The sequence below is a fragment of the Panthera leo genome, chromosome B3 (assembly GCF_018350215.1).
Source record: "Panthera leo isolate Ple1 chromosome B3, P.leo_Ple1_pat1.1, whole genome shotgun sequence".
NCBI classification, from domain to species: Eukaryota; Metazoa; Chordata; class Mammalia; order Carnivora; family Felidae; genus Panthera; species Panthera leo.
This window is the reverse complement of record NC_056684.1, coordinates 124,830,402-124,853,316: the sequence shown is the minus strand read 5'-3', so window position 1 is coordinate 124,853,316 and position 22,915 is coordinate 124,830,402. Positions and strand designations below refer to the sequence as shown.

General features: G+C 39.9%; 1 protein-coding gene across 2 annotated transcripts in view; it reads right to left on the bottom strand.

The window, feature by feature from the left end:
• The window catches only part of TSHR (thyroid stimulating hormone receptor), a 158,257-nt gene that overhangs the window by 16,696 nt on the left and 118,646 nt on the right, over positions 1–22,915 (bottom strand). For both annotated transcript variants that reach the window (XM_042943978.1, XM_042943977.1), the window contains 2 exons: positions 20,427–20,495; positions 9,672–9,749 (listed from right to left, as the gene is read on the bottom strand). In XM_042943978.1, the coding sequence (XP_042799912.1) occupies positions 9,672–9,749; positions 20,427–20,495 (147 nt within the window). The remainder of the gene's footprint in view (positions 1–9,671; positions 9,750–20,426; positions 20,496–22,915) is intronic.

Genomic DNA, 22,915 nt, shown 5'->3' with positions numbered 1-22,915 from the left:
TGCAAAGGTTCATATGATTTTGAGGACCTTTGTAATAACTCCATCACCTCTCTCCCACCAAGAGTCAGCCCTCTAGTTTAGGAATTCTCTGCAATGTTTTATCATTAGTTATAAAAAGTAACCCTACCATGATAGATTGCTGTGACTTAAAGTATTAGCTCTGTTTTCTCATATCAGTGGCTATGGTAGTAAGAGATGCTACTGATCAATAAATTTGGATTTTTTTGTTATCCAACTCTCGTGAATTGTTGACACAAGTCTTCCAGTCTGAAGATTCCTAGGACTGAAGTAGGCCATCCTACTTCAAGAAGCCAGCATGCACACAATTATGGGAAGGTTTCTATCTACTCTTTCTCTTCAAATTCTTCTGTGACCTTCCTTGTAGCTCTCAAGGACTGAACAAAATGGTCGCAAGCCATCTCCTTGCCTCTGGAGACACAGGTGTGTGTCTTAGGAGGGATGACCCACTTTGGTTGCTTCCCCAACAACTTGGATCTCTTGGCAAAGGTCTGCTGGCTTGATGGCTTGATGCCCGAGCCAGAAACTGTAAGAGTATGTTTACCTTTGCAACTCATTTATCACTCCAGTGAGCAGAGCAGCCTAGCAGACAAACCTCCTCTGGTTTTCCACCCCTAGGAGGTTCCCTTCCTGTCCAAGAGAGCTGCCCCAAGGGCTCTGTTTGACAAACACAGAAAGGAAGACAAGGAGTGCCAGGCTGATTAGGTCTTTGGATTTGATCTTGTCCCTATCTTTGGAGGTCCGGTGCCTGCCAAATAGCCAGGAGATATAGATGAGCAGTCACAGCACAGTTGTTGGGACAGAGGTATCCAAGACTAATAGTGTCAGGGCCAAGGGTGGGTGAAGGTGAAAGAAAGAAGGCATGGGGGTGAGTTGAAAAGGGCCACAAACTGTAATGGGTTATATAACTATTACTAATATTTCCATAGTAATTCTTCAGTGGGCCATCCTTGACCTGCTGAGTCAGGTCATGTTCCTCACAACATGATTTCAACACAATACACTTTTCCAACACTATCCTTTGCCCCAAATTGTGTTTTGTTGCTGTTATTGTTACTATTCTTTGGACACATCCTATGTTTTTAAGTAGAATTGCCTTTGTTCTTTCTCCATCTCTGTCTGTTGCAATTCTACCCCTTATCTGAAGCCCACCAAATACCATCTTCTTTAATGAGGCCTTTGCTGGTCACCCTACCTAGAAATGGTATCTTGATTCTCTAAATATCTGTTATGGCTCTTTTGACATCAAACTTACAGTTATTTACTCACATTTCTCCTAAATTTGGCTGTAACCTCTTTAAAAGCAGAAGTTATGTCTTATCCTTATAACATTCATGGAGTTCAGTAGGTGCTCAGTAAAATGTAGAATAAGTGAGTAAATGAACACCTTGCACAAGTTTGCTGCATTTTCTTAAAAAAAATTTTTTTTAATGTGTATTTATTTTTGAGAGACAGAGCATGAGCAGGGGAGGGGCACAGAGAGAGGGAGACACAGAATCCGCAACAGGCTTCAGGCACTGATGTGTCAGCACAGAGGGCTGTGCTGACGCAGGGCTTGAACCCATGAACCGGGAGATCATGACCTAAGCCAAAGTTGGACGCTTAACCAACTGAGTCACCCAGGCACTCCTACAAGTTTGCTTCAGATTAGCTATTTCTCCTTAGAAAGGAAAGAGAAAAGGAGAGGTTCAACTATGGATGGTGATGGCCTTGGGGTCAGGACTAAAGCTGATTTCATTTAGGACTAAACTGTACTCAGGATCGCAACTCAACAACAAAAAGACAAACAATCTAATCAAATAAGGTAAGATATTTGAACAGACACCTGACAAAAGAAAATATACAAATGGTTATGAGGTACATGAAAAGGTACTCAACATCATTAATAATCAGGGAAAACAGAGTAAACCATAATGAGAAACCACTTTATAGCAACTAGAATGGCTAAATCAAAAAGACTGACAATATAATGGGTAAGCAAATATCAAACTTTCATACCTCTCTGGTTTGAGTAGAAAATGGGATTTTTGGGAGGCATTATTTCCTATGAAGTTAAATGTACATCTGTCCTGTGACCTAACAATTTTACTCCTAGACTTTTACATTAGAAAAATACATAGATATGTCGTTGTATACGGAAGGTGGAGCATGAGGGAATTTTCTGGTTGATGAAAATGTTTGAAGCCTTGACTAAAATAGGATAACATAATTTTGCCCAAACGTATCAAATTGTATACTTGAAAACTGCATGTTATTGTATGGAAATTATATCTCAATGAAAAATAAATTTGTCCAGGCTCATACCTAGAAAATTATGCATTCAACACACCAGTGGACTTCACATATGCCCAAAAGAACTGTGCCACAATTTTTCAGCCATCTAATAGTATGATTTTGTGAAGATCATTGAGTAAAAGACAAGAACATAAGGTGCTTATTCTTCTGTAAACCCAGATGGCAGTGCCTTGATCTTTAGATTTTTAAATAATTCATTTGATCAGCTAATAGCAACAAAAGTTTATTTTTGTTGAGGCATGTTACACAGACTCAAGGATATTGTTACAGAGCTGTTCTCTTCTTAGGAGATACTTATAATAGTAACTGGGACTATTATAATCATTTTCAGTGGTAGGTTAAATGCTTATTAACGTGAGTTACATAATTTAGACCTTAGAGAACTCTGGTTATTATGGAAGGTATTGCATTTCAGTGCATTCTTTCCTTGGGGATTATAAACACCGAGAGCTTCTCTTTCAAAATAAGATTAAAAGAAAACAAGATAATCAAAAATGAAAAGCATAAAAATAGAAAATGAGATTGCATGTCTTGATTAGAAAAACAATAGGTAATAAATGTTATTGAACTCCCAAACTATATTAAAAGGCTTTAAAAAATAGAACAGGCCGTACTTTAGATGTTGCACCTGTTTTGAATTAGATTCTTTTTTGAGAAATGACCTTGAGAAAAGATGGTAAACTAAGTGGGCAAAATTTACTGTTTTTGTTGACTGTTGGAAAGGACTGTGTTCTTTCTCAAATATCTTTATGAAGCAGAAATATATAGCAGCCATTTTTCTTCTCTTTAGTTGGAGTTTAAGGTTTTCCAAGTTGGCTTTAACACCAACTCACACCCAAATCATGGCTATTTGGTATTCAGTTACAACTTATCAAATATTTATTGAATACTTGCTGTCTTGTCTTTTGAAGCAGGGAAATTACAGAAAGTGTAAGACATAGTCGATTTACTTAGGATCTTAAAATCTGGTTAATAGGGAGAAGATCTGTGGGAAATACAGTGATAAAGACTTTGACAAATGTTCAAGACAAGAGGTACATGGTGATGTTACAAAGCCATTCATGAGTAGTTACTAGATGCTCTTTAAGACAACTGCCTGAAATTTGAAGGGTGAGATTGAACTCTTTGTTCATTTCTTACTTTCCTGCTACTGGCATTTCAAATGCTGCCATATCCATTGTCCTCTTTTCCTGTGCTTTGTAGTTTTCTTTCTAAATTAAATTCTAATTTGGGGCGCCTGGGTGGCGCAGTCGGTTAAGCGTCCGACTTCAGCCAGGTCACGATCTCGCGGTCCGTGAGTTCGAGCCCCGCGTCAGGCTCTGGGCTGATGGCTCGGAGCCTGGAGCCTGTTTCCGATTCTGTGTCTCCCTCTCTCTCTGCCCCTCCCCCGTTCATGCTCTGTCTCTCTCTGTCACAAAAATAAATAAAAAAACGTTGAAAAAAAAAATTTAAAAAAAAAATAAAAAATAAAAAAAAAAATTAAATTCTAATTTTCATTAAAATAATGTGTGGACCTATTTTTAAAAAGCAAACTACACTGGAAGCTTAGTTATACAGGCTCTGGTGCAATTCCTCCCTGTAGTCTGCTTTCTGATGCCCTGAAAACAACTACTTTTAACTTTTAACTGATATTTTTTCCCATAATTGTAAATATATTTTGATTTATTGGCTTTTGATTCACCCACTGACTTCCTGCTAGGGAAGATGAGGATTTAGCTCTCTTCTATTACCCTACACACAAATTCTCCTGACACCCCCTCTAATCGCCGGAAACAGTTTTAGGACATATTTGGTTAAGCTTATATTTAGTATTTTGGTTATGACAACTCTGCATATTTTGATTTCATTTCCTTTCTTGTGTAGCTTTATTTCCTTACAAAACATCTTTATGAAACATCTCTCTTATTTATGTACCTTGTTTGGATGGACTTCTTGCTAAGTCTTGCACATGCTCTAAAGTTCTCTAAAACATCTATCAAAATAGTTTTTCATACAGCCAATCCTGTCAGATAATGTATCAATCTATTTTATTTCCAGAACTTTCTCTTGGAGCTCTCTTGGTGGGGAGGGTTATCAGAAGTCTCCATTCTAGCCATTTATTGAGATTTCCTCCATAATCACATCTCCCATTACCACCTACATTCCAAAGCATCTCAAATACATCTCTAGCCCTGATCTCTTGTGTTACTTTCCCATCTGTAGCTATCACAGTCTGCTTGGATGTGTCACACATACCTCAGACTGTTCTTCACCACTATACCAACTCCTCCCACAGTCTTCCCTTTCTCAGGAAGTAGTGATCCCATTCGTCTGGCTGCTCACGCCAAAACCCTTGCAGTTGTCTTTGATTCTTCTCTTTTTCTCATTCCCTATGTACATTCCATCAGCACATCATATCGGCTTTACCTTTAAAATATAGTCTGAACTGACCGTTTCTTATTGCCTTCACTGCTACTACCTTGTTACAAGCTGCTATCACCTCATGCCTACATTATTTTTATACATTCCTAAGTGGTGTCCCAGCTCCCAGACTTGGCACCCTACTCTCAACACAACAGCCAATGTGACCCTACTGAAACAAAGGTCAGATCATGGCAAAAGACTCCAATGGCTTCCTCTATATCTAGGAGCAAATAAAAGACCTTAAAGTGACATTTAAGGCCATCCACAAGTTGCTCTCCCCACCCCGTTATCTTTTTGACCACAACTTCTATCTTTTTCCTATTTAGTTTACTCTTCTTGAGCTACAACAGCCTCCTTGCTATTCCTCAAACATGCCAGGAATGTTCTTACCCGGGGGTCTTTGCACTTTGTCTAGAATGCTTTTCTTTCTGGTAGTCACATGCCTTGTTCCTTTATGACTGTCATATTTTTTCCCAATTGTTACCTTCTCAAAGAGGCTTTCCCTGACCACCTGTCAAAATAGGACCCCCCCTCCCACCATCAAAAGCTCCTAACGAAGAGTCCTGAGCTTAGCCTATGATCAATAAATGTTTACTGTACATTTTCAGAGGTTGATTAGGAAGAATTTAATCGAACTGATGCAAATGGGTCAGAATGACAGGGAAGGAGTAGAAATTTCAGGCAAGTGAGATAACTAAATCAGAGTTCTGAAAAACCTGAAATTAGAAAATTTCTCTCATATTGTCATAATATTTGAGAACAAGTGATTTAACCAAAGGAGAGACAGAGAGGAGAAAGAGCCAGAGCTCAGAACTGAAATACTGGGGGCAATGATCTCTAGTGAGAAAGATTAGGAAGGAGTGAGCAGAAAGGCTTAGAAAGGTAAGAATAATGAAGTATCAAGAGGCAGGAAGAAGCAAAGGTAATCACAATGCTTAACATTCGTGAAGCATATACAAAGTGCTTTTAGTTTATTTTCTTACTTAAGCTTCACTACTTTTAGTAACTCTGCTTTGACAAATAAGATCACTGAGTCATGGGTCTCACAATTAGTGATGAAAGCAGGAGTCAAGTCCAGGCCTCGCTCCTAATCTAGCTCACTTTTCACAACCTGGCCTGTGTCCAGAAGCAGGAATTGCATTGTCAAGTAGTTGCACAGCTGCTCTTAACTTGGCCAGAGAGTCTTGAAAAAAAAAAAATCTTGCCAATACTATCAAAACAACTTTTAAGCAACAGAAACAAATAGATAAATTAATTTACCACTTAGAAAGAAATATAAATGGACACTCTCCCTTAAGGACAAGGTACTGAAATGTCTTTAAAATGTGACTGCTATTTAAAGGCTACAGCATTTACAGAAGTGTGATTCAAGTATTTATTGTATACCGTATTAATTTTGCTAACATTTTTTAAGCTAGTACTGTGTTTTAGGCATTGTAAAACGAAGTAGAACTGTAGAAACAAGACAGGCATAACCCTGCCCTCTAGGAGCTCTTGGAGAGATAGACAGAAACATACTACTGTTGCTTTGAGATGCATACATAGAGGGGCTAGAGTACAGAAGAAGAAATGGTTATCTTTCCCTAAGGAGAATAAGGGTCAAGAACGACTTCAGTGAGGAGGAGGTTTTTGGTTGAAAGATAAAATGGTAGTAGGTGCTAATCAGACAGATGAGGTTGTGGTAGGGTTTTCCAAGCAGAACGAAGAAAGAGTTTAACATAGCCATGTAAGTAGGCTGGAGTATTAGGAGAGCTAATACGGACAGATCATTGGTCAGGGGTGTATAGTGGTGTGAGAGACAAAGCTGAAGATTATCACGGAGCCTTGCGTGCCACACCAAGGTCTTTATCCTGAGGGGTACAGGAGACCAGAATTGGTGTTAAGATCCGATTTGCATTTTAACACACACAGGTTTGGGGAAGACGGAATTGAGAGGGACCGAGATAGAAGGCAAAGGGAGATTTGGAGGCTCTTGTCATCTAGACTAGTGCTACTCAAAGCTTGGTGCCCACTGGCCAACTGTTTCTTATGAGTCCTTGACAAATGTAAGAAGCTTGTACTGTAAGGCAAGCCAATGACTTCATGAAGCACACTGTTCAGTTGGGGCAACTTTGCTTTTATGGGAAGATTTTCTCCATAAAGGAAGCTGTATTTTGATGTACATTCTGGGGCTAGCCATTCACCTTGTAGTGGCCCCGATTTGAGTGGTCGTAGTCTACATCATTGGTCTTTAAATTCTTCCAAGGTCACATATTCACATGCAAAAACTGTTTGAGTATGTGCCTTTAACCTGTGTACATTTATGATCTCCGTGCACATATTACTGTAATACCATGTTATATACACTATAAAACACACGAAACATACATTTTAAAAGGATAAGATGAAAATAAATGAGTAATCTTTTAAAAAAATTTCACTAAAGTGAAAGCACTGTAATTAAATATACTTCACTAATTTTGAAAATTGCTGTTTAACCCTTTCTGATATAGCTATTCAGAGGTCTGCTTCTGTTTCAGTTTAGGTTTAAGTGGCTGTCAGTGAAAAAGTCACCTCACAAAGATAGATGGTTCCCCATGGACTAAGGCAGGCATGGCTGTACTCATTAAGTTAAGATTCTCAACTCTCAATCCAATTCAGGAACTAAACACATGTTTTTTATTGAAATTCATATTCTCGGATGTCCATCAGTTGTTTTTGCACACTAACCTGTGCATGTTTCATTTTCATATTTTATACACGTGGATTTTAAGACCATTGTAATTATTGATTTGAAATATTTTTAAAAAGGATAAAATTCAATTCCTGGTTTTAGCAAACATAATTTTCATAAGTGATATTCACCATTCTCATCGGGAAGATTACATAACTTGGAAATGTTTTTAAATACCTGTTTCTAAAGGCCATTTCTAAAGCACAAATTTCTTCAGAGAAACAACATTCATTAGTGAAATATCACCTTTATCTTGAAGGAGCAGTTATAATTCTTTAAAAATTTTTTTTAAAATGTTTTTATTTTTTTGAGAGAAAGAGAGAGACAAGCATGAGCAGGGGAGGGGCAGAGAAAGAGGGAGACACAGAAATCTGAAGCAGGCTCCAGGCTCTAAGCTGTCAGCACAGAGCCTGACTCGGGGCTCAAACCCATGAACTGTGAGATCATGATGTGAGCCAAAGTTGGATGCTTAACCAACTAAGCCACCTAGGTGCCCCTTGAAGGAGCAGTTATAAAGTTGTCTTTTTTTAAATGTTTATTTTTTTATTTTGAGAGAGAGAGAGAGAGAGAGAGAGAGAGAGGGAGAGGGAGAGAGAACAAGTGGGAGAAGGGCAGAGAGAGAGACGGAAAGAGAGAATCCAAAGCAGGCTCCTCACTGTCAGATCAGAGCCCGACAGAGGGCTCGATCCCACAAACTGTGAGATCATGATTTGAGCCAAAATCAAGAGGTGGCTCAATGGACTGAGCCACCCTGGAGTCCCTATAAAGTCATCTTCTAAAAGTATCTTCTAGGTTAAAAAAAATCACATAAAAGGCCAGCACATTTTTTTTTCACTTGACTTTTTGTAGAAAGGAAAATGTATAATGCTTTTAAGTACTTTGCCATCAGTTAACAATGAATCCCCATGTGGTATAGTAGATTTTTAGGGTCACTCTGCCCTCTCATATGGCACCTATGTGTTAAGAAAATAAGGCCATATGGGCACCTGGGTGGCTCAGCCCATTGAGCGTCCAACTTCAGCTCAGGTCATGGCCTCACAGTCATGAGTTTGAGCCCCAAATTGGGCTCTCTGTTGTCAGCCCAGAGCTCACTTCAGATCTTCTGTCCCCTTCTCCCTGCCCCTCCATTGCTCACATTCTCTTTTTCTCTCTCTCTCTCAAAAATAAAAATAAAACATTAATTTAAAAAAGAAAAAAAATAAGGTCATAAATTCACTTAACTAGGTGCATTCAATCTAAAAAGGAAGTACAATTGTTAGAAGTGAAAGAGTGACGATGTTAAGTACTCAAGACTGTGGATCACCCACTGTTCCCTGGGAATGCGTCCATTCCCTACCTGACACCTGAGGGGCTGCAGTCATCTGTGTATATAGTACCAAAACTTAATTTGTCTTTATTTAAAAACATTTCTTAATGTTTATTTTTGAGAGAGAAAGAGAGAGACAGAATGTGAGCGGGGGAGGGGCAGAGAGCGAAGGAGACCCACAATTTGAAGCAGGCTCCAGGCTCTGAGCTGTCAGCGCAGAGCCTCAAGTGGGGCTCGAACCCATGAACTGTGAGATCATGACCTGAGCCAAAGTCAGATCCTTAATGAACTGACCCACCCAGGCACCCCTTATTTTTAAAAGCTTAAATATAAATAGAACCTCTAATATTTATCCTTGCCTCTAATGGATTACCTTGTGCCTTCTCCTGGGGTGCTATGTTCTGCTTTGGCAAGGACTGGACCAGATGTTCAATGGTGAGATTCTAAACTGCTATTTTTAAAAATAATTATGTCTCATCTTTTCCAGTGATTGTAAATTTTACTAGATTGGAGTCAGACAATTTATACTCTTCCTTCTTCATGCCAAGCATTGTGCAATGCACATTCACACACATTTTTCTCTGCACAGAGTGCCTGCCACCTGTTTGTAGACCTTGTGTCTCAGAATTTTGCAAACAGCACCTGCTCAAAGATGCCTGTTTTTTTTTGCACTGGGGGCCTCCATGAATGTCCAACCAAGGTGGCTTCCTAATGAGGCATCCGGATGGTACGGTGGAGTGGCCTTCTGAGTGTCAAAGAACAAGAACTTTCTTCCAAGCAGTAGCCTATACAGCTGGGTGGAAGACTACTGCGGATGTCTTTAGCCAAGACAACATGGCTTACCTGTAAACATCAGCCACTTCTCTTGGTGACTGTCCTTTAATTCCAAATAAAATAAAATAAAGACCGACATATTCTTCTGTATGTCTTACTCACAGCAAGGTTGGCCCACTGTACACTCCTCCAAATGCATCTTGGTCAATAGCTGTCAAGTACTTATTCTTGTTCAGGTAACTAGAGAGAGAGAAAGAGAGAGAGAGAGAGGGAGAGAATGAATTAAGTGAGGTTAAGCGAATTGACGCAAATTCCAAAATAAAATGTGAGCGTGGTTTCCCTAGCTATTAACTGGTTTCTAAGAATTTGGAAAACACCTTACCTTCTTCTGGCTTAAGCACTCAAAACATTCTAGGTTTTAGTGGTGCAAGATTTATACATATTAATTGCGGCAGAAGTCTTTGAAAGTGAGCATGTTCAGGATCCAGTTTGCATATCTAGATTTTATAAAAATTGCCTCATTCCCTATTTACAGGCATACCTCAGAGATGCTGCAGATTTGGTTCCAGACCACCACAATAAAGTGAGTCAAGTGAATTTTTTGGTTTCCCATTGCATATAAAAGTTGTGTTTAGACCATATTGCAGACTTTTAATTGTACAATAGCATCATGTCTAAAAACCCAATGTACATATCTTAATTGAACACTTTGTTGCTAAAAAATGCTAATGGTCACCTGAACTTAAGCAAGTCGTAATCTCTTTGTTGGTGGAGGGACTTGCCTTGATGATGATGGCTGCTGACTAATCGGGGTGGTGGCTGCTGAAGGTCAGAGTGAATGTGGCAATTTCTTAGGACAACAGTGAAGTTTGCTGCATTGATTGACTCTTCTCTTCAAGAATTATTTCTCTGTAGCATGTGATGCTGTGTGATAGCATTTTACCCACAGAACGTCTTTCAAAGTTGGGGTCAATCTTCTCAAACCCTGCCTCAACTAAATTTATGTCATAATCTAAATCCTTGAGTTATCATTTGAACAATCTTCACAGCATCTTCTCCAGGTGTGGATTCCAACTCAAGAAACCACTTTCTTTCCTCATCCATAAGGAGCAACTCCTCATCCATTCAAGTTTTATCATGAGATTGCAGCAATTTAAATATAATAATAATAAACAAGTTTGAAATATTGTGATAATTACCAAAATGTGACAGACACAAAATGAGCAAATGCTGTTGAAAAATGGCACCAGTAGAGTTTGCTTGATGCAGGGTTGATTCAAACCTTCAATTTGTAAAATGCAATATCTGTGACTCACAATAAAGGGAAGCGTGGTAAAATGAGGTATGCCTGTACCTGATCAGTGGTGACTGTAGTTTTCAATCCACTTCAGTACCAACTGATTTAAATTTTCTCAATATTGGTCAATATTCCCATTTGCTTCTGAAGCCTGGGCTTAAATCAGGAAGGGAGGGGTCCCTGGGTGGCTCAGTCGGTTGAGCATCTGACTTTGGCTCAGGTCATGATATCACAGTTCATGAGTTCCAGCCCTGTGTCAGGCTCTGTGCTGACAGCTCAGCGCCTGGAGCCTACTTTGGATTCTGTGTCTCCCTCTCTCTCTGCCCCTCCCCTGCTTGCACACCGTTTCTCTCTTTCTGTGTCTCTCTCAAAAAATAAACATTAAAAATATTTTAAATCAGGAAGGGAATGACCATGGTGAAGGTGGTGAATTTCTTTGGGGCAGGGTTGCCTGGTTTAGCAGGTAAAAATACAAGATGCCCAGATAAACAATGAATAACTTTTAGCATAAGTATTCCCCATGTAACTTTTGAAACATTCCTATACTAAAAAGTTGTAGTTTATCTGAAATTAAAATTTAATTAGGTGGCACGTATTATCTCTGACAATCGTGTTTGTTGGGGGTGGGGCAGGTTATATAGATAAGATTACAGACAATGAATGTGTAAATGAGTGAATAAAAACAAAATCAGGGGTGCCTGTGTGGCTCAGTTGGTTAAGCATCCAAATTTGGCTCAGGTCGAGATCTCACAATTCATGGATTTGAGCCCCTTGTCAGGCTCTGTGCTGACCAGCTGGAGCCTGGAGCCTGCTTCTGATTCTGTGTCTCCCTCTCTCTCTGCCCCTCCCCAACTCAGACTCTGTCTCTCTTTCTCTCTCTCAAAATAATAAACATTAAAAAATTAAAAAAAATCAATGTAGCTCTCTTCAAAAGCAGTAAGGTGGGTGAAGTTCAACTTTTAGTGACACATGAGATTGCTTTAAGGAAAAAATAATCCAGAATGAAAGAAGACTCAGCATATGGTGTGGTGGCCACGTGACTTTCTTGATGGCAGTGACAGACAGCTGGTTTACAAATGCCACAGGGTATGGGCAGGACATGGCTTTTCAGGCAGTGACTGAGAAAATCCTAAGCTTCTAGGACATTGTTAAGTCTGAAATGGAGGGGTTCAATTAATCTCATACATACACACACACACACACACACACACACACACACACACACAAAGACCTGATTAAGATGTGGCAGCAGTCACGTGTGCCTTCTGGTTAAATGGCTGTCATGTAAGGCTGTCAATAACAGGCTTCATGTGGTCACTGTATGACTGTCCCTCAACCCTCCGTGTCCATGAAATTCCTTTCATCAGTGATAGCTAGAGCAGGCAAGAACCATCTTGGAGAAACAATCGGAGAGAAGACCCTGAACAGCATGATTTTGTAAAAAGACAACTAAGTGGAGTGCTGCACTGGCTGGCATCTCTTTTTGTATTCTTTGGACCCTGCAACTTGCAGATCACATTCCGTTCCCAGTCTCATGTGAGGATCGGTGAGCTCATCTCAGTTTTTCCTCTTCATTGCAGACTGCTACAAGTGAAAATCGGCTTGCTCTAATCATTAGAAATTATTGTAAAACTAAATAATTGCTTGTCCAATTCTGTAGTGTTTTCATCTGATATTCAATACGCCCCCAAGGATAAGGAGACTGGTTGATAAGCATTGCAGTTTACCAGAAACGCCGCAGAAGATTTCAAACTGGGAAAGCCAGCCAGAGTCCAGGAGGGGAGAAAGGATGGAGAGAGGGTGCAGCCAGCTTGAACGGAGATGAACTGAGTCTTGGGGGAGGCTGTGTTCTCTAAAACCAGCAGGGTTGTTGGGCACTTTATCTCTTAGAGTTAATTAGGTGCTCGCTCAAAAATGAAACTATTAGGGGCGCCTGGGTGGCTTAGCCGGTAAGCGTCTGACTGGCTCAGGTCATGATCTCACTGTTCATGGGTTGGAGCCCCGTGTCGGGTTCTGTGCTGACAGCTCAGAGCATGGAGCCTGCTTCAGATTCTGTATCTCCCTCTCTCTCTCTGCTCCTCCCCTATTCACACTCTGTCTCTCCCTCAAAAATAAAGATTTAAAAAATGAAAATATTAGTCCATGTGTAGGTGTTTCAAGGGGCTTCCTTATTATCACAGATTGTGATAATTCCGTGAAGCTTTTTACCTTGGGTTCAGATTGCTGATCCCACTTTCCATTTGAAGCTAAGAGGATGGGATGGGGACACAGATTTTTAAAACCCTTAATATCCAAGAGGAAAGTGTTTTTTTTTGTTTGTTTGTTTTGTTTTGTTTTGTTTTTATCATCCTCATTTATCACATAATGTTACCTGAGAATGTCAGTCTGGTTAGACTGATGCCTTCACCATGATTTAGGCTGATTCTCCTAGAATCCACATTCTATAAACAAGCTTGGATAAATCAATCACAAACCTTGGTAGGCTACATGAGTAAGCTATTCCAGACAATGATTCCTTTACAGGGATGGGGTATGTGATCATTTTTGCAAGGATATCCTTTTGCAAGGATATGGTTGACATAAATGAGCTTAATAGACAGTATAAAGTCTTTGAGTCAGAGCTGAAAGGAAAGACTTCTTGAAATCCAGGATTTCTAAATACAAATACTGTGAAGGGCTTATGGGAAAAGAACTAACATTTCCTTTAGAAATGATACAGACACTGCTACGGGTGTGTTCAATGCTTTACACTGCTTATGATGTGTATCTCACAGTTAAGGAACAATGTAGTCAGAAAAATGAGGATGGTTAGGAATGAGTTGGGGAAGAATATCCAATTGATGAACTTAGCATGGAAGATACAATATTATAGCTCACATCCTTGTTCATTGGACTTATCCTTGGCACATAACAGCCATTCAGTAAAAACTTGATGGATGAATAAATGAATGTCCAGTTGCTGGGTAACTCCTAGCTAGAGGTGCCCTATATATTATGTTTAGGTGAGGAAGTGACCTATGTCAGAGGGAGGAGGTTGACACTGTGGCAAGGAAAGTTGTGGTTGCTGTGGAGCTTTGCTCTCTGGGGAATTTTGGATATATTTCAGCTCCAAGATGGAATTTCAGCCTGCATTTCCATAGTCCCTTTAGGGGAAATTTGGGCTGGCACCTGTTTATGTTGTGAGACTCATGGGAATACTTCTGTAAGGAACCATGTTTCCCCATCTATGCGTTGGTTATTTGGAAAAATTAAAGGGAACCCCTGCCCAGCCCTCATTGCTCCATGGAAATCCTTTTGGTAGCAGAAATCAGATCTGTCTATAACAGTAACAGGTGAGAAAATGCTCAAAGTTTCAATAGAGGTAAAAGCCAGCCTTAGAGCATATCTTACAAGCCATTCAAATACTCCATGGGAAATAATAGCCTGCTTAATCCCATAATCTTCTCTATTGTCATCTTGTCCCAGTGCTCCAAACTGTGGTGTTTTGTGTCTAATCAACTAATGTGTGAGGCTCATTAGCACATGAATTGTGTTGACTTCTCTGTTCATAATGACTAGCGGTTCAGTATGTTCTTAGCAGATCAACATGGTATTTTTTTTTCTTGCCCAAATGTTTACTGTCAGATAGTAGCTAGTTACTTGAGTTTGACAATAGAAAATACAACACGGAGAATCAGACATTAAGTAACATATCCCTATGCCAGATTGTGTGAAAGAGAGGATGGAAAAGAGGTTCCAAAGAATGAATGTGTGGCTGAATTTACAACTGGGAGCAGTTCAACTTCTGCTGAGCAAGGAATGCTTGTGTTATCATTAATTTCACATCTGAGTGATGACAGTGTGCTTGGTTCCATATGAAATCACAGGACCAAGTGCTTTTACACATCTGCCATGATTTTCACGAACTTCTACCCAACTACAGCTGAAGCATCTGTGCTTGTTCTTAATGTGAAATTTGTCCAACTTGGCTGCAATTGCATTCTTTGGTTCCACTAAAAAAAGGTCTAAATGAAGTTAAATCTGCTAATTTCAGTAAATTGACACAAGGCGGATGATGGGGAATCATTGTTCTTTCAGACGATGACACATTGTTTAAATTTGAACCTAAAGATACACAAACATACTTCTGGAGAATTTAGCAATTTGCTAACATGCTAAGTGTAATGTTTGTACACAAATAGAATAATAGTAGGATATTGATGTGTTCACATTAGTTTAAAATCACAGTTAGCATTGAGACCAGAAGCAACAGCCCTATGTTAAAATCACAAAGTGAATACTATTTCATTATTACTATGGAAACTTGACCTCTGTTTTCTCCATCTGCAGCTCAACTCTTATCTTCCTGTAGTTCCCAAACCGCCTTAGCCCCATCATCATCTTGATTTTACCTTGTATTTATATGATACCTTTCACTGAAGTGCTTAACTCTGAAAAAAAAAAAAAAAGTTTCCATGAGCCAGGAATCAGAAACTGAGGGTAGAATGATGAATAGATAGAACATTGTTTTATAACGGAATTTCAAATTTGGATTCAAAATACTAATTGGAAAAAAAGATCTTTGTTTTCTATTATGATTGGATCTGAACTTTCAAATCCTAAAATATTTTTGTCCAGATACTTCTCTTTATCCCATACTTGCCTTTGACCTTTACCAGGAATTGGAAGACTATATATTTTATCACACAGTCATCCTCACTGAGTACCCTCATCTAGAGCAGAGGTCCACAGACTATGACCATCTGGTCAAATCTTGCCTGCCACCTGTTTTTGTAAATAAAGTTTTATTGGAACACAGGCTCTTTTTTTTTTTTTTTTTTTTTTATGTACTGTATGTGGCTGCTGTTACACTATAATGGCAGAGTTGAGTAGCTGCGACTGAGATCATATGGCCCACAAAGCCCGAAATATTCATCTGGCCCTTTCCAAAAATGTTTGCTGATCTCTGATCTAGATTTCTAAAAGTCAATAAACAAACGATTCTCATTTAAATATGTCCCACGTTAGTTAAATCCTCCCAAAAACCTTTAACATTTCACATAAAAATGTCAAGAAAGTATGGTGAAAATGGTGCACTGATTTCTTTCCTATGTTTAAAGGCATAGTTACAGTGAGTACAAAAGACTATAATTCAGGGAACCGTGAAATGAAATCCATTTCCCCCAACTTTATAATTCTCTGCCATTAGCCAGGCCTCTTGTAGAACCCAGGACATGGTCAGAGGAGAAAGATGGTGAGAAGGTAGAGAGAGTCTTCTTACATAGCCTCTTCATAGGTTTAACTTCAGAAGATCATCAGATGATCTGAAACTCTACTGGCTCTTAGATTCTCCATAGACTGCCTCTAAAATAGACCTTGTTAAATTTCTCTGCCACTCAACAAAGTTACATATCAAAAGATTCTTCTTGAGTAGCATTTCCCCAAAAGTGTTCTGTGGAACACCAATCCAGAGAGAGGCTTCTGGAACCAAGAGCTCCCTGGGAAGCTCTGCATACTGCCTTCCTCTCTTGGATACCAATAATTCAGCTTGTCCTAGTAAAAGACCCAAGAAGTCCGCCATTACACTTTGTTGAAATTTATAAGGGTATGAATAGCTTCTTAAAAATAACATCCATGGGGTGCCTGGGTGGCTCAGTCGGTTGAATGACTGACTCTTGATTTCAGCCCAGGTCATGATCACAGGGTTTTGGGATTGAGCCCTGCATCGGGCTTCAGACTGAGCATGGAGGCTGCTTAAGATTTTCTCTCTCTCTCCCTCTGCCCCTCTCTCCCAGTTGCGTGCTCTCTCTCTAAAATAAAAACAATAAAAAAATAAAATAAAAGTAACATCCATTAATTTACCATGGAAAAAGAATTCAAGGAACGTAGTTTGGAAAATGCCACAAGAGCTGGGGAGAATCTGGGATAGAAATTATTGTTCCCTTGTTAGTGTTTCCATCTTTTCAATAGAAAATGTCTCTAAATTCCTGTGATATTCTGCAGCTGATTTGATGACCGAAGCTATAAAATAACATGCTGCTACACTTACGCTGAGAGTCACGTAGCACAGCAGTCTCCAGATTACAGAAGATTCACTTTGGAAATCTCTTTAAGTCTTTGTGGAGTTCTCCAACGTGACCAAAAGGCCATTTATGAGTAAGCATGAGATGTATTGAAGCAAAATGGTCAACATACATGGCCTAACTTCAATCCCAGTCCTTTGAATTTAATAACATTTTATCAGCCAGCCTTTTTTCATCAAGGTGTCTCCCACTCAGACCTCATTTGGAAGTTCGCTGAATTGGTGACCTCGCTGCATTGGTAAAGCCAGGTTCTCACTGAGGAATGACACCATTGCTTGGGGTGACTCTTTTCTGAAACTTCTACAGGTTATTTCTTGAGTCTTGAGTGGCCTCTTTTCTCTCCCAAGTGCACTTTTCTTAGCTGCAAGATATTTTAGCTTCTGTATTTTGTGCCTGTAATAGACTGAGCTAAGAAGTGTTCTTAGCCCATTTTCCTGGGCTAAGTAACAAACCACAGTAGCCAGAGGAATTGCCTGTCCAAGCCTTGGTCGTGGCTGCTAGGTCAGCAAATATGAATCCCAGGAGGGCACAGGAAAAAGAGTCTTGAACAAGGGGATCCAGGTCCTGGCTTTGGTTTGGCTCCACCAGCTAGCTTTACCAAATTTAAAAAGCCATGTTAAAAAAAAAAAAAATCACGTGTTTGTTCACTTTGGGCTTCATTCTCTTCATATGCAACTGTGACTGTTGGACAAAAAGACTGATAATAACATACTCTGCAGCAACGGTTCTTGATTCTTGCTTTACACTGGACTCACATAGGGAGATTTTTTAATGGCCATGCCCTGGCTACACCCAAACCAATTACACCAGAATGTGTGGTAAAACCTAGGCATCTGCGCTTCCAAATCTCTTCAGGTGATTTCAGTTTTGGGCCAGTATTAAGAACTATGCTGTGTAGCCCTAAAGGCTGAATTTTACACCCCACATCTCTGTGCTTAAAAAATGATAGCTGAGGGGTGCCTGAGTGGCTCAGTTGGTTGAGCATCTGACTTCGGCTCAAGTCATGATCTCACAGTTCGTGGGTTCAAGCCCTGCGTTGGGCTCTGTGCTGACAACTTGGAGCCTAGAGCCTGCTTTGGATTCTGTGTCTCCCTCTCTCTCTGCCCCTCACCTGCTTGTGCTCTGTCTCTGTCTCTCTCTTAGATATAAATAAACACTAAAAAATTTTTTAAAAAAATGAGAGTGATGGAGAGTGATACCTGTCAATGACTACATATAGCAGGATAAAGGAACAGATCATTTAAAGCACAGCTCCTAATCATGGGCTTTAAAATCTTTTGCTTGTGACAAATAAAATTTTCACAAACAAATGACTCTATACCTGAGGTTGGGTTCTGGTTTTTTTTTAATCTCTAAATCTAAAATGCAGATTCTGCATTTTAACAAGATCCCCCAGATGGGTTACATGTTCAGTAAAGTTTGAGAAGCACTGTATAAGAACCTTAGGCCTTCAGGTTTTGCGACAATCACTCCCTGAATATAAAATAACTACATGTGAAATGTTTAAAGGGAAAAAAAGATGGAATCACAAAAATGAGTAAGCAGTGAGACTGTTAAAAATGAGCAGGCAGGGTCACCTGGGTGACTCAGTTGGTTGGTTCGTCCGTCTTCAGCTCAGGTCATGATCTCACAGTCCGTGAGTTCAAGTCCCATGTTGGGCTCTGTGCTGACAGCTCAAAGCCTGGAGCCTGCTTCAGATTCTGTGTCTCCCTCTCTCTCTCTGACCTTCCCCCTCTCACACTGTGTCTCTCTCTCCACTCTCAAAAATAAATAAACATTAAAAAAATTTTTTTTAAATAAGCAGGCAAATTTTTTTTTTAAAAGTAGATAGAAGTTCTGGAATTGAAGAAAATATAATTGTTGAAAAAATACTCAGTGATACGTTATTAAACAAACAAAAATCTGTTGTTTGTTGTTCCAGCTGACTCTTACCATAGGGGGTTTTCTTTCTTCTATGTGTGATTTTAAAAAAAAATGTTTATTTATTTATTTTGAGAGAGAGAGAGTCGTGAAAGCAGGGGAAAGGCAGAGAGAGAGAGAGAGAGAGAGACAGAGGGAGAATCCCAAGCAGGCTCCATGCTTTCCACACACAGCCCTGCACAGGGCTCGATCTCACAACCACGAGATCATGATGTGAGCTGATCTCAAGAGTCAGACATTTGACTGAGCCATGCAGGCGCTCCCTCCTATATGTGATTTTTGACTGTGAGCTCATACATATCTGATTGATCTTGATCTTTAAAAAATCTAGGGGGCCTGCACTGGTTTTTTCCTTCTGTCGAGATTTGCATTTATTTCTGCTGGAATCAAAAGGTACTCCTAGGCTGGTACCACTCCAGCTCTGGTCCAGGTTCTCTGGCTTAATCTAGAAGTCTCTGATTTACCTCACTACCCTGCCTTCTCACTGCACTAAAGCCTAGTATCTTGGCACCACTGATCTTGGCAGCCATCCCTAGGAATGTCCACCTTCTGTAAGCACCCACCACTTTGGCTTCAGCTCCTGGTTTCTTTTCCCTCTCTTGGAGCTATGACATAAAATATCTTTTTAAATGTATGATCTAGTGGTTTGGTAGTAGGAAGGCCCTACAAATTAATTCATCCACGACACCGTGGGAAGGAGACTCTACTAAAGCTATTTTATCATTATTAGATATTAGGTTAAAACACAAATTAGTAGGGTTGAGCCAGTCCACAAGCTCTTAGATACAACATATATCCTGGTGTCGATACTGGGGGCCCTAAAGATCTGACAGAAAAATACAACAAAGACAGAACCCCAGTTCGATGGCTATCTTTTGGCCAACATCCTATTCTAGGCATTATTTATTTTGGGGGCAGGCAAAAGTTGGATATGTCTTTTCAGCTATTTTTGAGTGAATCAAATATAAACTAAACCTTTTGGAAAAGTGCTAGAAAACACTAAAAAGATAAACCTTACTTTCTGAACAGCTTTGGACTCAATTAAAGACACCTTTTACTTCATGTACATATAGATGAATGTTTACACACACACACACACACACACACACACACCTCTACAAGAAAACTGAGATGTGAGGGCGATCTGGCTGTGACATCTGTCACCCCATTGATCACCAGGGTTGAGTCCATTGATCTGGCTGGCTAGGCAGGTGTGCCCCCTCCTCTCTCACCACTCCATGTGCGTCCCTCCTGAAGCTGTGCACTTGGTAGAAGAGGACAACCTTCCCCTGTAGAGAAGCACCGTTCTTCAGTCAAGGGTTTATAAGTAGCTGCACAATCCTGCTAGAACCTCCAAACAAGCTCTCAAGGAAACTGAAGATGAGACCGTGGTTCTCCATTTTATCAAGGATAAAACTTGGGGATTTAGAATTGGAGTCATTGTAGTGTATACTAAAGCTGCCTCTTGCTAAGTTATTTAACATCATCTCCACGTTTTGGTCATGCTAACTCTGGGTTTGAGGAATGCTCTGGTACAACCTATCTCTAACAGAATTGTGACCCATGGGATGATCCCCCATCGAATGGGTGTGGGAATGTGAAGGAAAACAGTGGTTTCCATGATTACCCTTGACTTACACAGCATCCAGCTTTGTGCCATTGAAAGCATGTCCTTGGATTGAAGTAAAGCCATTGTTGTATAGTTTCCTACAATCAACAGAGAGAGGAGAAATCAGTGACCCATAAGAGGTGAGGGTTGGGCTTCAGTTCTGTGGTATCAGAAATGTACAGTGAAGGTTCTCAGGTCCCACAAGAAAACTTTACAGTATGTCTTGCTTGGAACATAGAGTAATATCTCCCAGGGTGAATCCCCATTTTCCACACAGCTCCCAGTAACTTCAAACTGTTTCTCAGAAGTGGATTTACTTGGAAGAGCAAAGATTTGCCACCATTAAGGATTTATTTTGTTTTATTTTTTATTTTTTTCATTTTTATTATTTTTTATTTTTTTAAATATGAAATTTATTGTCAAATTGGTTTCCATACAACACCCAGTGCTCATCCCAACAGGTGCCCTCCTCAATGCCCATCACCCACCCCCCATCAACCATGGGGGAAGGGAAAAAAAAGATTGATTTTTAAATGTTCTACCTATACTCAAAAAAGAAGAGTTTCAGGTAACAATTCAATGTTAGTAATGGAGGAATAACTTCAGTTTCTTAAGAGGTCAATTTTAAAAGATACTATGCATCTGAATGCATAAGCTTTATATTTTCCTATTTAAAATGCCACTTCACATTTGTGCTTTATCCACATTTTTGTCCTCAGGGCTTATCATAGATTAAATGCTTAATGGTTGCAGGCTGAATCAAATCGAACTTCAAAGACAAATCTAAGAAAACAGGTAGAGCATTCTTTTTTGTGGAAATTTTGATGTTTTAAGTGGTTGCTATGTTTCCGTGACTAGCTACTTTGTGCGGTGATCCCTGGGACTGGACTGAAGTGTCATCTCCTCTATGTACTACTCAAGTTACTGAGAGGTGGGGGTGACTTGCCAAAGCCACATTGAGGCAGAGCTGCCGGGAGTCAGGATTTCTGTCCTCAGGAAGTGATTCTTCCTAAGTACCCAAAGGAAAAGGAGCCCTAGCCTAGTCCTAGCCATCCCCCATCTCCAGGGGGATGCATGGGGGTTATTGGCATCCAGAAAGAGAAGGCAGCCACGACCACAGTCAAGTACAACTAGTGACAGTTGTAGGGGAATTCTGAAAACCGTTGTACCCACCACCTGTTAACTCTGGTGACACGCTATGAAGCATGCAAGAGACTCTTCACTTGGAATTTTATCTGGCTCTGTCACTTCATCATATGTAATCCTGAGAATTTCTCAACCTCTATTGTCCTCAGCTTTCTTATCTGTAAGAAATATGATATTAATACCTAACCAAAACGTTGCTGGGAGGATCAAATAGCTATATGTTTATTGGTGAGAGACACTTAGGACATGACCGTGTTAAAAGGGATACCCTGAAAACTGGCATTTATCCTATGTAGTTGTGGAGAACTGAGACTAATCTTTGTTTTTATTTTTGATTAGTTTTAAATAATCATACAATGAGTTTAATTCCAGCTACTAATGTGTCCTGGGTGAGGACTGCAATGCACAGAGGTGCTAGGCACAGAGGCTGAAGAAAGCTCTGATAATTTTTTCTGAACTAGAGTTCTTTTATATTATATGTGAGAATCGTGAGTTTGAGATTTCTGTTCTCCCAAACTTTCTGTTTCCTCCTGAGATTCCTAGACAATGAAAATATTCTTTGTTGGAATTACATTTCAGAGATTAAATAAAACTCTTATTGGACAAACAGGCCTTAAAAAGGGAAAAAAGTGAAGGAAGAAAAAATAGTGAAAAAGAAAAAAAAAAAAGGATTGCAAACTCTGAAACTCTATCCTAACAGGAATATGCATATAAATTCTGCTGTTGGACTCATACCCTTTCATACTTTTTTGAGCATGAGCTTCAAAGAAGCAAGAACATTCTTTTTCAGGAATGTAAAAATAATCATCTGAAAAGATAGTGGGCAACTCATGCCATCCCCACCACTAGATTGCAGGAAGCATGAGATTCCCTTATTTGGATGTTTGTTAAACACCTACTGGGGCCTGTGCTCAGTGGGACAACCAGCAGCTTTTACTTGAGAGGGCTGCTTGGGATAGGAGGTCCTTAGGAAAAAAATGCCAAAAGCTGAAGGTAACCTTCTGTAAAGAAATTGAGAAAGTAGTTTACATACAATGAGTGGTAAGTGGTACAATGGAAACCTTTACAGAGGAGACAAATGGCCTTGGGGTTTGGGACTGAGCAGGCTAAGACTCCAGGTCTTTGCTGTGTTGTCAGATGAAATGGTGGCCAAGAACGAGTCTCTTTTCAAGAGAGCTCTCTCCTTGTTTCGAGAAGGATGAGCTGAAATGTTCCCCTGTGGATAGAGTCCCAGAGGTTGAGGTAGCTTCAGAGGGCCTAGATTGATAGACTTAGAATGGCTTGGAAGCAGCCCCTTACAAGAATGGCAGGGGAGGCTTGGATCAATTGTGCTGGGGAATAATCCAAACAAATTTATATATGATAAAGAACC